The following is an 18,814-nucleotide window of genomic DNA, read 5'->3' as shown; positions in this document are numbered from 1 at the left end:
CGGTTGAATGCAGTGATTTTGCAAATTCCTGTGACTGTGAGTGTCATGAGAAGTACACACATCCATGTAAATATCTGAAACAAACACGGTGGAGCTTTAACTCCTGGACCAAGGCAGGAGCGCTTTCTGCTCCACTAGCTTTCATTTTTGCCAGTGCTGTGAGGGTGAGCCATCTGAACCTGAATGACGGCTTTGTAGTCAAATATGGGCGATTTCATGTGGGTCCCTTCTTTGTGACACTAAAGTAATTTCACAGTCTCCTTAATGGGCTGCATCCCATGGTTTGAAAAGCATTGTCTAGTGGGTTGCTGTTCTTTTTAACATTAAATTGGGATTGAAGTTCCCTTTCCTCACTTAGTATGGCATGGACATCTTTCCACACAGCCATGTGATAGCTCCCCCTCGCCTTTCTCAAAGGCTTCATAGAATTGGGCACACGCGTGTGCACCAGCTTAGGGAACTGATCCCCACTGAAGGCCCTTAGATTTCTTGGGGACCCGGAACATTCTTGTCAACCAGACCTGACTTTAAATTGCTGTCCAAAAGCCTTAAACTCTCTAGACTCCACAATCACATCGACAAAAAGGAAATAAACCTCACAGCGTTGCCAGGAGGATGAAGTAGAAAACAGGGAAGTTGGCCACTATCTGCAGCTGGTGCCTGACTTCTCTCCCAAACGTGAGACGGAGCCTTCTCCGCGCCGCCCATGCACATTTCCCATGCAGTGGGCTGGGGGAGGGGCTCAACATAAGACAGTAAGGATCCTGGCCAGGTAGCTCAATCATCTGCATAACCCAAGGCTGGGGGTTGATCCTGGTCAAGGCACGTACAAGAGTCAACCCATGAACGCATAAATCAGTGGAACAACAAACCAATGCTTGTCTCTCTAAAAGCAATTTTTTAAAAAGACAAGGGCACCCTTCTGAGTTTACAGTATGCCTAGCTCCTGGCCTCAGTTTCATCACTTTTCTCTGGACAGGGTCATTAAGGTAAAGAACCAAACTCTTGGACATTCATTCAACAACAAATATTTAGGAAGCATCTACTACATGCCAATTACTATGCTAAGCACCACGTGAGCCTCAACTTTCTCATCAGCAAATCGAAGATTTTTGCTTCTTAACAGAGAAATGGTGGGCATCCTGAGCGGGATAATTCTTGTGCGGGTCTGTCCACTGCCCTCTTAACGAGACCTACCTGGTAATGGGGACAACCCAATGACGCCATCGCACATATCCAAACGGCCCCTAGGGGGCACTTTCGCACTTCATGGAGAACCCCACGCCCACCCTCTAGGATTCCTGGTACCAGGGAAAGGGGTAGGTACTGTAACTGGCAGGTTCAGGATGATGCCGAGGACTAAGATAAGGAGGATCTGGACCACGTTTCCGGGGAACGGGGCCTTACACTGGGCCCGGGATGAGCTCGTCAACAATCTTGGGGCTATCGGTTCTGACTCCCGCGTCAAAATTCTTACTCTCCTTGCAGCCAAGACAAAACCCAGGAACTTCAGGTTTCCGTTCCCGGCCGAGCCTGGGGTCTTGGGTAGGTAGGAATGGCAGTGCCCTCGTCCTTCAAGCCCTAGGGATGGGAAGGGTTAAAGCAGGTGGCCGCGAAGAGAGTGCGAAGAAGCCCCCCATTCACCGCTAGAGGGGCCAGCGCAGCTGTACTGCTGGGCAACCTCATGGTCACGTGGGACCAAGGGCGGGACTAAGCGAGGGGTCGACCAATAGGCTGTGCTGTTGGTGGGCGTGATAGCCAATAGGAGCAGGAAAAGGGGTCCCGGGACTAGGAAGAAACGGCAGCCGGTAGGGGGCTTCGGGACCATGGGCCTTCTGACCATCCTGAAGAAGATGAAGCAGAAAGAACGGGAGCTGCGACTACTCATGCTGTATCCTCCCGGACGCCGGAGCTGCCAGGGTAGCGGGGCCCCGCCGGCGGGCGGTGCTAGGCGCCCCCTACTGGGTGCGGGGTGCGCGGCCGGACGGCCTGCCCCAACTGCCCATTGTGCGTCACGCACTGGGCCCTACCAATCACTTTAGCAGGGGGCCGGGAGGAGGCCGAACCACCGGCTCGGGGCGGGGGGACTCTGTTTCCAAGGCCAAAGCTGTGGGCATAAAGGTGCAACAGTCGGACCAGGTGTCCCAATGTAGGGGAGAGCTGGGGCCCGGAGATGACTCGGACCCCACCACCCTTAGGTCTGGCCGTAGCGTGGGGCCGTCGCCTTTCTCGGCTCTCACCTCCTCCCCCCTGTCGGAGGGGGGCCAGGCTCTGGCCCCGCCCTCAAGGTCGGAATCCCGGGGGCGGACGGGCCTGGCCTTCAGCTCTAGAGAGAAGCGAGTGTAGATGCCACGCGGGTCCTTTTGCCGGTGTACCCAGCCGTCGGTTTCTTTGCTGCTGCGTGGCCCATCGATGTCCCCGCGGCTGACCGCGTGTAGGCTCCGCCGACCTTCCGAATCCCATTAACAGGCGTCTGCGCTCTCGTCCTACTCGGTCTCCGGTCCCGTGGCAGGGAACTCTGGATCCAAGAGCGGGGCCCTCCTCACCCGCAGCTCTCCTAGCAGGGACAGAAAACATTTACGTACGCAAATAACTGAAAAATAATATTCACAACGTGTCTGTTTTAAAGAGCCCTGAGACAGGCGCAGAGAATTCACTCATCCAATAAATATTTATTGAGCGCCTACTGTGTGCTAGGCACTGTCCTAAGAGGTGGGGTAAAACAGCAAAACAAAAACAAGCCCTGCCTTCATGGTCATTGTATAACGTAGGTAGGAGAAAAATGTTAACAAAGAAAAAGAAAATACATAGTATGTACGGAGAAGCATGTCGTTTAAACAAGGTGGTCGGGAAGGCCGCATGGAGGAAGTGGCGGTTGAGTGAAGACAGGGAGGTGAGGGATGAACCGTGCAGATATGTGGGGACCTTTTTATTTTAAGCAAAGGGGACAGCAACTGCAGCAGACTCCCTCCCCACGGGGAAGAACTCCTATGGGTTCTTCAGGGATTGACCTTGGCAAGAGCAGTTGCGGGGGACGCAGCTGGAGCCAAAGCCTCACGGGTTCAAGAAAGAGCAGACCAGAAACTGGAAGTCAGAGTGGAAATGGCCCTCAGAAGATCTGCTGTTAAGGGAGGGAAGTAATGGAATAAGAGGGAGAGGGATCAAGAGAGGGCGTCGTCTGCTTCTAAGGTGGGAGACAGCCGGAGAGCTTGGTGCAGGGGAAGGATCCGGTGTGGGAGGAAGCGTGGATCCCAGAGCTGAGGGGACAATCAGTGGCCTATTGTCAGGGGCTAAGGCTGAGTCTTGGGAGAGGGTCTTTGTCACACCTGTGTCACTGGTTTGAGTCACTTGCTCAGAGCGTGAGCAGGAAGGCTGCAGAGTCCGGGGCCCCGGCTCCCTTCCCAGCTGCAAGCCCCCTTAAGTGTTAGAAGGGAAGAGGAGGGTGGTTCCGTCTTGCTGGTGAACTCACATGTGCCTACTCAGCAGCAAAAGATTTGGAATATTCCAGAAACAAGTGAGGATGGCCACCTCTGGATACTTGGTCTTGCTGGTCCCTCTGCCCAGGGTGTTCTTTCACCAATCCTCCAAAAATCTCGCTGCTGGTAGTCTGGGTCTCAGCCCAAGGCCCTCAGAGAAGCCATCCCTGCCACCTGAGCTAAAGGAAGCTCCTGCAGGGGCCCTCCCTGCAAACCTCCTCCTTGAACTTCTTGGGTTGTTTTGGTTTTTTTTCCCCATTGTATTTTAATACTCACCAGGCTCTGATTCACCTTGTTTCTCATTTGTGTGCATTCTGTCAGCTGTCTCCACACTGGAGCGTAAGGCGCGAGGGCAGACTTGACCCAGGGTGCCCCCGGCACCAGAAGAGGGCCTAGCACTTAGTAGGTGTTCAGTAAATGTGGAGTGAATTAAGGAGCCTTTGGTCTGGAGGAGATGATAAGATACTGATTTCTTGATCCTTCCACATTTATCATGGGCCGATTGTGGGTCAGTCACGTGCTCAACTGATTTTGGTATGTGGTAGGAAATGGTTTGTGCCCTAAGAGGGGGGCACTGTGATGGTGTTGCCACCCTGCAGAGTACAGGTGTTTCTCCTTAATCTGGTGTGTCCCAGCGGCCTAGACAACGCTGGCAAAACAACTATCCTCAAGAAGTTCAATGGGGAAGACATCGACACCATCTCCCCGACGCTGGGCTTCAACATCAAGACCCTGGAGCACCGGGGGTGAGCAGCGGGGTCCCTGCGGGCGGGCCAGCCCAAAGCAGGGAGGGGAGGGCGGGTAAGGGGCCAGACTCACCCTCCACCCACCTGCTCCCTGTCTAGGTTCAAGCTGAACATCTGGGATGTTGGCGGCCAGAAGTCCCTGCGGTCCTACTGGCGGAACTACTTTGAGAGCACTGACGGCCTCATCTGGGTGGTGGACAGCGCCGACCGCCAGCGCATGCAGGACTGCCAGCGGGAGCTCCAGAGCCTGTTGGTGGAGGAGGTGGGCCTGGCTGAGGGGTGGGGGTTGGAGCCCGGCTTCCACCAGCAGCCAGGCCCCAGTGCTGTGCACACATATATGCACGTGTAGACACGTTCTCCACGTGCCCAGCACCCTTGCTGAGGCAGAGACCACCTGCACAGCTGGTCCAGGGAGGCCCGTGGTGCCGCATGCCGGTCACATTGCAGACCTGGGTTCACATCCCTGTAGTGTCGCTGCTTCCTCACCCTTAGCTTCAGTTTCCCGCCTCCCATGGAGCTTTAGGAAGATGACCGCCGGCCAGCGCATGAAGCTCTGGGAGGCAGTGGAGTCTGGCTCAGGAGTCAGCCTCTCCGCTGTGTGACCTCAGGCAAGGCACTGAACCTCTCTGAACCTGCACTTCCTCATCTCTAAGATGGGTGTTATAGCTCGGGCGGTCTTATAATTTAGCGTTAGGCCAAAACACTTTTTTAAAAATAAAATTTTAGATTTACAGAAAAGTTACAAGGAGAGTGAAGAGAGACTCCGGTACCCATCACCCCGCTTCCCTGCTGCTAACATCTCACGTAATCACTGTGCATTTGGCAAAACTAAGAAGTTAACACAGGGAAGTTGCCCTTAAAAAAACTACAGATTTTATTTTCATTTCACAAGTTTCTCCACAATGTCCTGTTTCTGTTCCAGGATTCGATCTGGGTTGCTACATTACATTTACATGAAAAGAAACACACTTTTGAGAGTGAAAGAAGAAGTTCTTAATAATGATGAGGGACAGCGGGTCTAGCCAGGACTATGGGGGCACACAGGGACATATGGTTGCTGGTTTTACAGTGGCCACCTCCTAAGGGTGTCAAGCAGGGCCAGTGAGATCAGCCGCCCAGGCCTGGGCCGGAGCCACCCACCCACGCAGAGCGACTCCCAGGGCTCAGCACACACAAGGAAATACCTGGAATTGGGACCGTGGGGCCATGGGAGGGCTCCGTGGACGGGCTCCGTGGACATTGGAAGAGGGGAGAGGCCGTTTCCAGCAGACCCCAGGGCCTCGGGGGCAGCTGCGTTCTCTGCGCATGTCAGTTCCATCCAGTGAAGCCATCTAGAACCACAGAGGGCTGGGGGGTCTTTTTGTCCGTTACCCTCTCCCCCTTTTTAGAAGAGGAAACTGAGGCGTAGAGGAGAAAGGTGCCCATTGGTGGTGATGGGACTAGAACCAGGGCCCTGGCGCAGCCCAGGGCTCCCTCCACCCCATGCGTGCCCGGCCTCCCAAGGCAGCGTCCACACTGCCTTCCTCTCTTGGGCCTCGCCCACCACATGGTGCCTCGCCCCGGTTTTCCAGCTGGTCTCTGACCCCAGATGCTCTGGGCGATTCCATGCAGAGCCAGGCCAAGCTCTGAGCCCCGGGTCCCCTTCTGTTTCTCCCCCCAGCGCCTGGCTGGAGCCACCCTCCTCATCTTTGCTAACAAGCAGGACCTGCCTGGAGCACTGTCTTCTAACGCCATTCGCGAGGTGAGTTCATGGGATGGCGAGTTCACGGAGGACAAGAGGCACGTGTTTATTTGTTACTTTACTTTAAGAGCATTTATGAGCCCCTGCTGTGCGGCAGGACCTATTGGGGCACTGGAGACCCAGCGGCCAGTGAGAACAGTGGCCTCAGCCAGGGGGCGGGCTGCAAATGAGTCATTCCACAGGCTAACAGGAGCTCGGCTCTTTGCACGGTTCACTCTTTCGATTCCCACAGCGACCTTGTGAAGTAGGGACTGTTATCGTTCTACCAGTGGTGAAGCAGGCTTGGAGAGGTTCGGTCACTCGCCAAGGTCGCACAGCCAGGAAGCAGACAAGCCAGGATTTAAACATAGGCCTGTCTGACCCCAGAGTCTTAAACGTTATTCTAGAGCTTCAGCCCCAGAATGAGAAAGAGCATGGTTAGAATCTTGCTTCTGCCACTTACTACCTGTGTGACCTCAGGCAAGTTGCTTAACCTCTCTGAGCTTTGGTTTCTTCCTTAGTAAAATGGCCAGGCTAGGGTGGCCCTGGGGGGAACAGATAAGAGGACATTTATAGGGCCCCCAGCACAATGCCTGGGTCCTAACGGATACTTGAAGCCTGTGTTGCTCTTCTTCCTAAAGTGTGGTGCTGGCGTGGCTGCACAGAGAGCCAGAGCCCGGGCCCGGGCCATGCCTCGGAGGGCTGACAGACCACCAGGGGCCAGGGGAGGTTTCCCAGGGCAGGACCTTGAGGAGGCGTGGCTGTCCCCTGGGCCAGGAGAGGGAAGGAGCTGCGGGCGGGCGGGCTGGCCGCCGGGCCCCACCAGCACTGTCCGCCCTTCCAGGCCCTGGAGCTGGACTCCATCCGCAGCCACCACTGGTGCATCCAGGGCTGCAGCGCCGTCACCGGGGACAACCTGCTGCCGGGCATCGACTGGCTCCTGGATGACATTTCCAGCCGCATCTTCACAGCCGACTGAGCCGCTCCAGATGCCCCCACCTCTCAGTCAGCCCCCCACTTGCCCCTGCCAGGCCCTCATTAACCACCACCCATGGGGGGATGGGAATCAGCCAGCCCAACTAACACTCCTTGTCCCCCTCCATAACCTGCTGCTGCTGCCCACTGCTGCTCCTGTGGCAGGCGGACTGCTGCCCCGGCCGTCACCCAGGCTCCTGACCCGGCCTGCCTGCAGCTGCCATGCCTAGAGGGAGGGCTGGGGCCGGGAGGGGGCTCCCTCTGCTGCTATCAGGGCTGTGAGCCTCATCCTTGCTCAGCTGTGAGAATAAACCGTTCCTGTCCTGGTCCTGGCCGAGTCATTTGTTGGTTCAACAGCTTTAGAGACCGCTCAGGCCCACAGTCCAGTCAGAGAGATGACCAACTGCTGCATGTATTGTGCCTCTGAAATGTGCAGAGGACCGGGCCGCAATTAATGCCATTTGGAAGAGTCCAGGCAGGCTTCCTGGGGGAGGTGATGTTCAAACTAGGAGTGAAAGATGAGTAGAAGTTTTCTGGATAGAGGAAGAGGGAGGACAGGTTACCAGAGTGACTGCTACCCTCAGGGCTGTGAGGTGGAAAAGAGATGCACCCCCACATCAAGGCTCACAGCTTCTTGAAGGGAACATGGGCTGAATTTCAGCTCCCAGCTTCCTGCCTCAGCCGGGAACCCACGTGCAGTGGACAAGCCTGCCGAGGGAATCACATGACAGGAATGGAGGGCAAGGGCTGTTGGGAAATAGGGAGGGGCGAGGACTCAGGCAGGGCTAGCTAACCAGGAGCAGAGCCTGTAAGGGGCCTTACCTGAAGGCTACAGTGCACTCTCCGAAGCAGGGGCCGGCCTGGGAAGGGGTGGGGACCCAGGAAACCCCAGCGTGGCAGGACAAATGGATATTCCCACAGGGCCTTTTGCTGTGGTCCCAACAGTGGCTGCTCGCTCTGCTGGGTTCTGTTCAAAGCACCTGCTACTCACCGTCACATTTAAGGACGACCCTAAGCGGTATAGATTCAGTATCCCGTTTACGTGGGAACTGAACCTCTAGGAGGTCACAGGACTTGCTCAAAGCCACCGAAGGGGGAAGAGGAGGAGCTCGGATTTGGACCCAACGCACCTAGCCACTACCCGCTATGAACTGTTTCTAGTTTTTGTCTCTGCTCAAAATTCGAACTCCAGGGAGGGGGACTCTAACGTGTCTAATGAGAGAGGGGTGGTTTTCCCAAGGGAAAGCGCAGGAAAAGACACCCATTCGCTTCTCAGCCAGCACTAGGATCCCTGCCTGGAGGGGCAGAGACCTGTGCAAAGCCCGGGCTCCGTCCGGGTGGAAGAAGGGAAGCGGAAGTCGGGCGGACAGCCTCGGAGCATCAGCTGTCCTTCCGCGCAGACACCGAGAGCCGCTGGCCCTGTCCTCCGTGTGGGACAGGCACAGTGGACCCCACACTCCCCAGTCTCACGCTAAGTGAGCACACCCAGGTGTGCCACTTCACTGGGTTATGCTGAGCAAGTTGCCTAACCTATCTTTGCCTCAGTTTCCCCAGCTGCAGAAAGATAATGGCACCTACCTCCTAGGGTTGGAATGAAGAGCAAATGGGTGGGTGGCTTAAGCAGTGTGCAGCGCTACTCTAACTGTCACTGTGTGAACCAGTAGGAGTGCAAGCAGACCCAACCGACGTGAACTCAGCCACCCACCGACCCGGGTGAGTCACCCCAGTGTTCAAGTCCTCCCGGGGGCCCTTAGTAAGCGGCATCCTTGGTTTAAAATGTGAAATATGCATGGCTAGAGACAAGAAAATAACACGGTTATTGTACTCATCACAAAGGCCTGTGGATGGGGAGTTTGAGCTGTAGCAGAAAGCCTACATCATATGGTCAAGCAGTACAAGCCAGCAAGCGTGGGGGGCCGGCCCCCCGCAGCTGTGCGCTGGCAGCTCTTCCCTCTCCCTACCTCCTACTGAGGCTCTTCTGTTTGCTTCTCCTGGTGACGGGACTGGGGCAGTTGGCCATCTGGAGAAGGCCAAAGGCTAAGCTGATCTAGATAGGAAAGGGTTCGGAGGGGTCAGGAAGAAAGTAAGCAGAAAGGGGAGAACTGGGAGGGGCTGGGTCCGAAAGGGGAAGTCACGATGGGTGAGGAGACTTGGAGCCCCAGCCCCGCCCAGAGAGATTCCGAGAGCAGCACCTCGTAGATGAACTCTCTCGTTTCTGAGTTTCCAAGAGTCTGACTTGGGATTTGACTTTGCGTTTCTCTCTGGAGACAGTGCCCACACACCTAAGTTCCAGCAACAAGAGTGGCCATGAGGGCTCAAGTGCATCACGCATATAGTCATGGTCCTCGATGGCCTGCCGCAGGAGCAGCTTACAGCTGCCTTCAGCAGAAAGGTCATTTCTTGGAAGGACACTGGGGACTCACAGCATCCCCATGGGAATGAGATGTCCAGGCTTGGAAAACAGGGCGCTTCAGAGGCTGGGCAGCCAACCCACAGCCAACCGTGTGCTCCAGGGACACATTGGTCCCCTTGTCCGGAACTGGGCCCTCTGTCCTTCACTCAAGATTCAAGCCCTCAGGGGAGAGTGCCCCACCCACACCTGGGACCTGGGGCAAGAAAAGGGGCTGGTACCTTTGGATTCTGGTGTAGGAGTTTGGAGGGCTACGTGTACTAGAGAACTACCTCCAAAGATCTGGTGCTACAATACTAACAGGAAGGGGAAAAAAGAAATATCCCAATTTTCGGGATAAGAAAATGAGGCTTAGCCCTGGCTGGTGCAGCTCAGTGGACTGAGTGCCAGCCTGCAAACCAAAGGGTCCCGGGTTCAATTCCCAATCTAAGGCGCATGCCTGGGTTGCAGGCCAGGCCTCCAGTAGGGGGCGCACGAGAGGCAACCACACATTGATGTTTCCCTCTCTCTCCCTTCCCCTCTCTGAAAATAAATAAATAAAGTCTCTTTAAAAAGAAGAAAATGAGGCTTGAGTAGTTATGGGAAAGTCATGCAGCTAGTAAGAAGTGTGACTTCAGAACCCGTGACACCAACATGCTTCTCCTGTGTTCTTTTTGTTCGCCCCACCCATCCAGAAAACATGAAATTAGGGAATCCTATGGAAGGAGACAGGAAAATAATTTAGCTACGTGTGGTATATATTGGACACAATAAAAATTGGGTGAAGGAATGAAAGGAAATTGGAAAGCAGAGAAGTCGTTTGGAGATGTGTGTGGAGGGTTTACGCTGAGATGAGTGATCCAACCTCCCCAATCCTTATCCTCAAATCACCTAAGTTTACGTTTTACCAACGACCGAGACCTTTTTAGACGCTCCCTTAGCCGCGCGCAGGGGCCGAGAACTGCGCTGTCACTTGCAACCAGCTCCCTGGGCTAGAGGAGGAAGGGCGCTTGCCGGGGAGAGGTGGCGGCTGGCGGCGGCTGACCTGGAGGGGCGGGGGCTCAGCTCTGCCCAATCTGGGTTGCCATGTCCCGCCAGGCGAAAGACGACTTCTTGAGGCACTACACAGTCTCCGACCCCCGGACCCACCCCAAGGGCTACACCGAGTATAAAGTGACCGCGCAGGTGAGATGGGACCCAGCGGGGACCTTTCCCTTTTAACGAGAGGGGCCGTGTTTTACCTTAAGGCAAGGAGCTGCGACAAGCTCCCTTTTTGGAGGACAGAAATAGGTTTCCCCTTTAAGAGGCGGTGTAGGTTCCTGGCTCCGTTCGCCTCTTTAGGCTTCAGGGGGCGGGGCCATGGGAGGGCGCTGTCCTCTTAAAAGGGCGTGGACTGCAGTTGCACGACTAGCGAGTTGGGGTGCCCACGCCCAAAGTGTGATGTCTGGGTATCAGAATGTGAATTTCTTTAAATTAACATGAAATCTCTGGCTTAACCCAAAGATTAGCTAGTTCTCCAATCCCTCGGAGTAAGTTTGGTTTTTTGGTTTGTTTGATATTTCCATAAAAGCCCTTTAAAGAGTTTATTTTTAATTAAAAAAAAAAAAACCACTTGTCTATGACTTTAAAACTTCATACCTTCTAAAAGAACCGAAGGACCCTGTCTCCATCTTCACAGGCAGAGCAGGAAGACCAATAAAGACTAAAGCTGATGCGTGAAGCAGTAATAACGTTGTAAGCACATTATATAGAGACTGCAAAGAATTAAAAATAGAAACGGTATAACAGAGTATCTGTAGAGGAAATACAAGAGCTGGTTGGGGGAAGACTTCACTGGAAACTTTTTGTACCTTTAGAATTTTGAGCTAGGCCACCGTTAGGCTGGTGCCATAGTGACTACTCAAGGATGCACATTTCCCTCAGTGCAGATCCTAGATGTTTAAAATAAGCTTTCCCCAAATCTTCCATGATGTCTTCCCATGTCTAAAGAATACAATTAAAAACACAGTCCCCTGGGGAGGGGTGTGTCGCAAGGAGCTGTAACCTCCTACAAATCTTCTGTTGGCTTTTTAAACAAGTAATGTGCATTACTTTGATATGCTTTTATAACTTTTAAAGATAAATCATTTTCCCTCCCTTACCCCTATTTGTCATTTTTACAGGAACCATTCTGCTAGTTTCTTATGTATCCTGACAGATAAGCTAAGTTTAAAAGCAAGTTTATAAGTATCCATTTCATTATGACTTAAAGTGAGTGGTGTTCTGTACCTTGCTTTTTTCATTTGCTGATAGTGAATTTTTGTTGTTTCACCTTTTATTTTTTTTTAACTGAGACATCATTTCCATGAAGGCATAGACACAAATCTTAAGTGTACAGCTCAGTAATTTTTACACATATAAACATCTGTGCACACACCACCCAGGTCAGGACACAGGCATTCTCACCACCCAGAAAGTTGCTTTGCACCTTTCCAGCCGATAGGCCCCCACAGAGGTAACCAGTGTCCTCACTCCTGTCACTGTAGGTGAGTTTTGTCTGCCCCTGAGTCTCAGACTCACAGCAAGTGCTCTCTGTGTCTGGCCTTTTCCACTCAATATAATGTTTTTGGAATCCATCCATGTTGTACATGGGAGCAGTTTGTTCTTTTTTATTGTCCTGCAGTCGTAGGCCATTGTATGAAATATGCCACCATTTCTTTATTCGTTCTTCTGTTCTTGGACATTTAGATTTCTAAAAAAAAAGTTTCATTCCTTATGAGGAAAGGCGTACAAACAATACACATATGTACAAGTCTTTTTTTGGACATAGGTTCTCATTTGTCCTTGTTATAAACCTAGGAATGGACTTACAGGGTCATTAAGAGCATTTATTTGCATTACTCTGTTGACAAATGATGTTGACTAGATTTTTATAATCTCATTGGCCATTCAGATGTCTCCTTTTGTGGGATGTCCCTGTTCAAGTGTTTTGCCTAATTTTTAGAGTTGTGTTGTTTGTCTTGCCTTTTTTTCTCGGTGCCCCAGATGCCAGACTGCTCAGGTCGCAGCCCCTGTTTCTTCTTTGTCCTGGAATGTCTGTTCACAGCGGACTCCTGCTTCAGGAAGCTGTGGCTCCTGGGACTGGAGCTCAATTTTTAGATAGCTGGGGTTCTTTGGTTTCAGAAGGAGATGCAGAGAGTTGCTTTTGAAGATTTTATTTATTTTAGAGAGGGGAAGGGAGGGAGAAAGAGAAGGAGAGAAACATTGATATGGGAAAGAAACATTGACCTTGATGAGTTGCCTCTCCCACACCCCTAACCCCTGCAAGCCAGGCACGCACCCTGACAGGGAATCGAACCTGTGACCTTTCAGGTCACAGGCCAGTGCTCAACCCACTGAGCCACCCCAGCCAGGGTGGGATGTGGCTTTTTGAAGGAATGGAGATAAAAGTTGGGCTGAGCATGGAGGGGTCTGGAGGGGCCTTTAGGAATCTCCTCATTTGACAGATGAAGAAACCGAGGTGCATGATGGACAAACTGCTCCAGGTCACACTCAAAGCCTTAAGCCAGGACACCTTGACACCAGTGGCCAGTGGCCCTTTGAGGGGAGCTGGGAGGTATCTGGGCATCCTAGGATTTTACGGGGTGATGGGATGTCAGATGTCAGTCTCTGGTCTCACCTCGTTCTTGGTTTCTTCCTCAGTTCATCTCAAAGAGGGACCCAGAGGATGTCAAAGAGGTGAGGCTCCTGGGAGGGAGGGGGACCGCTCCCCAATTCCAGATCTTGGAACAGTAAAGGAACTCTGTGAGGAGACCCGCCCCCACCTCCACCGGTCCCCCTTCCTCCCAGGCTGGGGGTGGGGAAGATCTCTCCCAGCCGTTGCTGGGTCCTTCAAGTCTCATGTCCCTCTTAGGTGGTGGTCTGGAAGCGGTACAGTGACTTCCGCAAGCTGCACGGAGACCTGGCCTACACCCACCGCAACCTCTTCCGCCGCCTGGAGGAGTTCCCCGCCTTCCCCCGGGCCCAGGTGTTCGGTGAGCGAGCGCTGATCCCGCCGCAGCCTTCAGGCCAAAGGCGGCCCAAGACGTGGACAAAGGGGCCCCCTGCTGGCGAGGGCTGGAGAGACAGGGCCTGACCGTCCCTCCAAAGGCATTTCAGAGAGCTGGAAGGAAGGGTCCTTGGAGATGGCCTCATTTTACAGATGCAGAAACCTCGGCTCAGAGGCGCCTTGCCCTCACTGTGTGTCCAACCCTTTAACATTCCTGCCCCTCCTGTCCCCATTAGCCCCATTTTCAAGATGAGGCAACTGAGGCTCAGGGATGTGAAGAGGCTGGGCTCGGAAGTGGCAGAGCCAGAATTCCTACCCACAGGCCCCCGGCGCCCTGCAGACCTGCCCTGTCCAGAACAGCAGCCCTGAGACGAGGCCCGGGTGGCGGGGGAGCACTGAAGGTGGGGCGCGCCGCTGGGTTCACAGACACGCGGAAGAAAGAATGTAAACGATCTCACCAATGCGTGTGCTGATGATATGGTCAAATGAGGCTAATTTGAATATATTGGGTTACCTAGAAAATAGTATTGTAATTAACCTATTTTTTTTTTTTTTTACCTTTTTCATGTGGCTACTAAGACATTGTAAATCACATGTTTCTGTCGGACAGGGCCGGTCCGTCCCCGGTTCTCTAGACTCCCATGGGATGTTCTTCCGCAGCAAGCTGGAGGCGGCTGTGGCAGGGGTGCCAGGCAGGGGGGAGCGCGGCAGGCTGCTCCCTGAGGCAGCGTGGTAACTAGGCCAGACTGAGGTCACGCTGCATACCTAGAACAGAGCAGCAAAAAGGGCGGGGCTACTTGCTGCGTGACCTTGGGCAAGTCACTGCCCCTCTCTGAGCCTTACTTTCCTCCTCGTTACACCAAAGGCACCTGAAATTACTTTGTTTCTTGTTGGTTGCCTGCCTCTCCTTGTCTAAGATGTGACACCCACGAGGGCAGAGACCTTGCTTCTGTCGCATTTACCTTGTGAGCCTAGCACATAGTAGGTGCTCAATAAACATCTGGTGAATGGATGAACAGGGAGACCGGTCCCCTCTCGCAAGCACCCCCCACCGCGGGAAGAACCAAGGAAGGCTGCTGGGAGAACGGGGAGGGCGGCGAGCTGTTCCGATCCTCTCCGGCAGAACCAGGAAAAGTGGCCTGGGAGCCCGAGGCCCCGTGAGCCACAGCTTCTCTTCCTGCCCCTGTTCCTGGGGGCCGCAGGCAGGTTCGAAGCCTCTGTCATCGAGGAGCGGCGCAAGGGGGCCGAGGACTTGCTTCGCTTCACCGTGCACATCCCCGCGCTCAACAACAGCCCCCAACTCAAGGAGTTCTTCCGGGTACGTGCGCGCGCTCGTCCCCCTGCCCAGCCCAGCCCCTGGGAAACCATCCCGCCCTCGCCCTCCGGCCTGCACCCTGCCACTCCTCCCATCTGGTCTTTCTCTCCTGCAGGGTGGGGAGGTGACCCGGCCCTCCCAGGTGTCCAGGGACCTGCACATCTTGCCACCCCCTCTGATCCCCACGCCGCCCCCTGAGGAGCCCCAGCCACCGCCTGAGGAGTCCTGGTTGCCCCAGCCGCTCCCCGCGGAGAAGAGGGGCCTTGAGGAGTTGGAGGTGCCGGGTACGTTGGGTGGGGAGGGAACCAAGGCTGGAGGGTCCAGAGTGGGGTGGGGTGGGGTGGGGGGCACGCTCCCGCCTCAGTGATCTTAGTGAAAAGCTTGGGATGTGTGGCAGCTCCGCCGCTACTAACCTGCCGGGAGCTCCGCACAGGGCATCGGGGCTGTCGTTTCTTAATCTGTAAAATGGGCACAAAGTCTACGAATGGGCTTGCCTGTGCCCCTGGTGTGCTGCAAGGATTCAGTGAGAGGGAGCTCCGTGTTGAACGCCGTGAAGTGATGAGGGCAGATATGAGTGTCCCCACTGATCTGTTCCTCAGCGGACCCCCTGCCCTCCAGCCCTGCCCAGGATGCCCTGGATCTCCTCTTCCCCTGCGGGAGCACGGAGGAGGCGTCCGGCTCCCCTGCCCGAGGCCCCCTCACTGAGGCCGAGCTTGCCCTCTTCGACCCCTTCTCCAAGGAAGGTAACAAGCTGGGACAGTCAGAGGGAGGGCTGGGCAGAAGGTCCTTCAGGACAGGCTGGCAGGGCCACCTGCTGGCCTGCGGTGGCTGTGCACACCTGAGAACGGTGCCCTCTGCAGGCAGGCGGCAGCCTCGATGAGGATGAGGGATGAGAATGAGAAGCGGGCGCCTCTGCCCTGCGCCAGAGCTTAGCAAGCCGGATGCCCCCATCCGGGGACCAGCCACGGGGGCGGGGGGTGGGAGGGTGGAATAAGCCACTTCCCTTGAGGGCACCTTCTCCCTGAGAACGCTCTGGAATGATCAGGGGTCACCTGGCTCTAGGAGGGTTTGAGCTGCAAGCTCGAGGTGGCGGTTCCCTGTCAGGCGCAGGGTCTGGATGCGGATGCTGAAGTCAGGAGAGGCCTGTCGGTCACGGTCATGGGGAGGGAGGCCTGGGCTGAGAGCGGTGGGGGAGGCCCTGGAGCAGCGACTGGCGTGCGGGGGCACCAAGGTGGGAGGGGCCCCTGGAGGCCCAGGTCCTGAGCTGGCAGCTGAGATCAGGGGACCTGGGAGGCCCAGGCTCTGAGACACTGGGTCTCCGCACTGTGCAATTCCCCAAATCCATGCCGTCCCTGCAGCTGGGGTGCTGCGGTGGCTGCTCTGGCTTTGGGATCTTCACGAATCAGTTTCATTTTGGATTCCTCAGCAGCCTTCCTGAGCCCATTTTGTTGGCTTCTCGTCTCCGCCCCTTGGTGACCTCCTGGAAGACCCTGAGCGTCCTGATCAGTTTCAGGCATTTGAGCTCTGTCACCCTGTCTGGTCCAAATCAGGGCCTCGTCTCTCACCCAGTTTTCAGCCTCTCCCACCACAGCCTACTCAGGCCCGACTGGTGGCCCGGCCCCTGGTCACCGTGACCAAGGGGATGAGGAGGGTTCTTTGGCTCTTCTAGTTATGCGCCTTCCCCTTCCTACTCCGGCCCACCCCCGGGCTGGGAGGAGGAAGAAGGAACCGGAGGGGAAAGGCAGGGCTGGTGTCGCTGGGCCGGGTGTACCTGGCTCTGAGAGGCAGCTGTCCCAGTACTGTGCCTTGCCCCAGCCTGGGGTGCCCGGTAGCCAGATGAGGAGTCAGGACTCCCCAGAGGCCGCTCCCACGAGACATTCCCTCGGCCCTTGGGAAAACTCACCAGTCCTGGACCTCTCAAAGCCGGGAAGTGCGGTTTGCTCGGGGGCTGCCTCGTCTTCTCGCCCCGCTCTTGTGGGCACCTGCAGCCAGCCTCTCGCCACCAGAACACTCAGGCAAGAGCGGCGCTGCGTCTTCGTCACACGTACCACGCTCCGGAACTCGAAGGCGTACCAAAACTCTTCCGCCTCCTGCTCCGTTGGCCACACAGGGAGGGCTGGCTGCGGGTCCATGGGGTCCCTTGGATGGGGTCGGGGAGAGAGCCACACTTCCGTCTCCAGGCCAGTGGTGCACCACGGTGCTTCCTGCTCCGGCGCCTTCCCTTCGAAGGCCCTTTCATCACAGATTCATCAGATCTCTGGTTTTCTTTCATATAAGCTGCAGAGGGGATGTTCAACCACCTCTTTGCCAGTCCCGGGGGATGCACTGAGCCCTTTCCTCTGGAACGTGGGGATACCTACTACCTAGTGTTTGCACATGTAGAGACTCAGCTGAAATTGTAAGACCTCCAAAAAAGCCCTAAAATTCCAAGGCTTGGAATATTTCTACACTTCACCTGGCGTTGTTGGTCTAGCATTCAGTTAAACTTTATGCAGGGGATTCTTAGATTGACAGATCAGCTGTAGTGAGATGGGAAATAGGACCACTGACTCAGGCTTGCAAGCTAATGTTAATGTGCACCTAAAGGAGGAGTTGGTAAGGTAGGTGCTGTTTCAAAAGCATATGAACTCCACCAGATAGAGTGTGACTAGTTTCCCCTGTACCTGAGACAGGTTGGCACCCTAATGGGCAAGAGAGGTCGGGGGCTGAGCAGCAGGCCCTGGGAGAGCGAGGGCCGGTGTGGCCTGAGTCCTCCATGTCTGGTTGCAGAAGGTGCGGGCCCCAGTCCTACCCACGTGGGCGAGCTGGCAGCAATGGAGGCAGAGTCCGAGAGGCTGGACCAGGAGCCCTGGGAGCCAGGAGGCCAGGAGGAGAAAGAAGCTGAGGAAGGAGGGCCCACCCCTGCCTATCTGAGCCGAGCCACGGAGCTCATCACCCAGGCCCTGCGGGACGAGAAGGCGGGCGCCTACCCCGCAGCGCTGCAGGGCTACCGGGATGGCGTGCACGTCCTGCTTCGGGGAGTTCCCGGTGAGCAGGGCCAGAGGGAGGAGGGCGAGGCCCGGGGTCTGGGTGGTGCGGCGGGGGGAAGGGAAAGTGAGGAAAAGCAAGTCAAGGATGAGAATTGCTCCTCGCTGAGCAGCTATGTACCCCTGGGCAGCTTCTCTACCTCTTGTGGCCTCAGTTTTCCTGTTTGTAAAATGGGGAGAATAGGTCTGACCCCCCAGGGGTGGGGAAAGACACACGTTGATGCTCTGTGAACTGTAAGAGACTAGACCAGGGGTTCTGAACCTCAGCTGAGCCATTTCCCTGCACAGATGACCCATCGCCCGCCCGCCGGGAAGGGGTGAAGAAGAAGGCAGCTGAGTACCTGAAGCGGGCCGAGGAGATCCTGCGCCTGCACCTGTCCCAAGCACCACCCTGAGAGAGACTGGACCCTTGCCCGGGACTCGAGCTCTAGCACTGCCGGCCACCCCTTTCTCCTCTCCCTGGGGCCTGGCCCTATCTCTGCTCTTGTAACTCCAGGGGCCATTTCTGTATGTAATTGGACCAAGAATGAGAAAAAGGATGACTTCTCGGTCCCCTGACCACACCCGCCCGCGTGGAATCAGGGACTGACTTCTGATCCTGCCTGTCTCCGTCTTGATGTGTGAGCAGCAGCAGCTCTGGTCACTAAACTGCCCGTTTACCCTTCTAGAACCACAGGGTCTGCAAACCGCAGCCTGCAGCCAGATCTGACCCACTGCCTTTATTTGTAAGGCCCGTGAGCTAGAATGGTTCTAGCATTTTTTTAATAGTTGAAAAAAATCAAAAGAATAATGTTCTGTGGCAGGTGAAAATGATAGGAAATTTAAGTATCTAAAAATACAACTTTATGGGAGCACAACCAGGCTCATTTGTTTGGTGTTGTCTGTGGTTGCTTTCCCGCTACACCAGCGGAGTGGAACAGTTGCAGTTGAGTGTGTAGTTGCCGCGGAAAGTCCTAAAACATTAACTATCTGGCCTTTTCCAGAAACTTTGCAGACCCCAGATCTAGAAAACAGTCTCCAGGGAGACAGTGAGAATGACAGGAAGGCCGATTGGGCCAGTTTATTAGTCCACGGGGATGATGCGGGGGAACCCGAAGCGTGGGTGCTCCCTTTGCGGAGCTGGCTGCCCAAAACCAAACC

At 55.1% G+C, this 18,814-nt stretch overlaps 2 protein-coding genes across 2 annotated transcripts; both read left to right on the top strand.

The window, feature by feature from the left end:
- Nucleotides 1-1,737: 1,737 nt before the first annotated feature.
- Nucleotides 1,738-7,245, top strand: ARL2 (ADP ribosylation factor like GTPase 2). The gene is made up of 5 exons (XM_045855084.1): nucleotides 1,738-1,891; nucleotides 4,112-4,222; nucleotides 4,322-4,484; nucleotides 5,883-5,963; nucleotides 6,787-7,245. Exons 1-5 carry the CDS (start codon nucleotides 1,827-1,829, stop codon nucleotides 6,919-6,921), a joined length of 555 nt encoding a protein of 184 aa, XP_045711040.1. The 5' UTR covers nucleotides 1,738-1,826; the 3' UTR covers nucleotides 6,922-7,245.
- Nucleotides 7,246-10,282: 3,037 nt separating this feature from the next.
- On the top strand, nucleotides 10,283-18,523 carry SNX15 (sorting nexin 15). Its single transcript, XM_045855113.1, has 8 exons — nucleotides 10,283-10,491; nucleotides 12,988-13,023; nucleotides 13,199-13,319; nucleotides 14,536-14,651; nucleotides 14,764-14,932; nucleotides 15,248-15,391; nucleotides 17,418-17,675; nucleotides 17,963-18,523. Exons 1-8 carry the CDS (start codon nucleotides 10,393-10,395, stop codon nucleotides 18,067-18,069), a joined length of 1,050 nt encoding a protein of 349 aa, XP_045711069.1. The 5' UTR covers nucleotides 10,283-10,392; the 3' UTR covers nucleotides 18,070-18,523.
- Nucleotides 18,524-18,814: the final 291 nt, after the last annotated feature.

The sequence above is a fragment of the Phyllostomus hastatus genome, unplaced genomic scaffold, assembly GCF_019186645.2.
Source record: "Phyllostomus hastatus isolate PE091 unplaced genomic scaffold, TTU_PhHast_1.1 phas_scaffold_11, whole genome shotgun sequence".
Lineage (NCBI taxonomy): Eukaryota > Metazoa > Chordata > Mammalia > Chiroptera > Phyllostomidae > Phyllostomus > Phyllostomus hastatus.
Note: the sequence above shows the minus strand (reverse complement) of the source record. Positions and strands in the feature narration are given on the sequence as shown.

What these genes read in the sequence shown, in the direction of transcription:
- ARL2 (XM_045855084.1), top strand. Translation starts at nt 1,827, where the DNA reads ATGGGCCTTCTGACCATCCTGAAGAAGATGAAGCAGAAAGAACGGGAG. An exon ending in GAGCTGCGACTACTCATGCT is followed by an intron (nt 1,892 to 4,111) that starts GTATCCTCCCGG and finishes GGTGTGTCCCAG; the next exon opens with CGGCCTAGACAACGCTGGCA. An exon ending in AAGACCCTGGAGCACCGGGG is followed by an intron (nt 4,223 to 4,321) that starts GTGAGCAGCGGG and finishes CTCCCTGTCTAG; the next exon opens with GTTCAAGCTGAACATCTGGG.
- SNX15 (XM_045855113.1), top strand. Translation starts at nt 10,393, where the DNA reads ATGTCCCGCCAGGCGAAAGACGACTTCTTGAGGCACTACACAGTCTCC. An exon ending in ACCCAGAGGATGTCAAAGAG is followed by an intron (nt 13,024 to 13,198) that starts GTGAGGCTCCTG and finishes TGTCCCTCTTAG; the next exon opens with GTGGTGGTCTGGAAGCGGTA. An exon ending in AACTCAAGGAGTTCTTCCGG is followed by an intron (nt 14,652 to 14,763) that starts GTACGTGCGCGC and finishes TCTCTCCTGCAG; the next exon opens with GGTGGGGAGGTGACCCGGCC.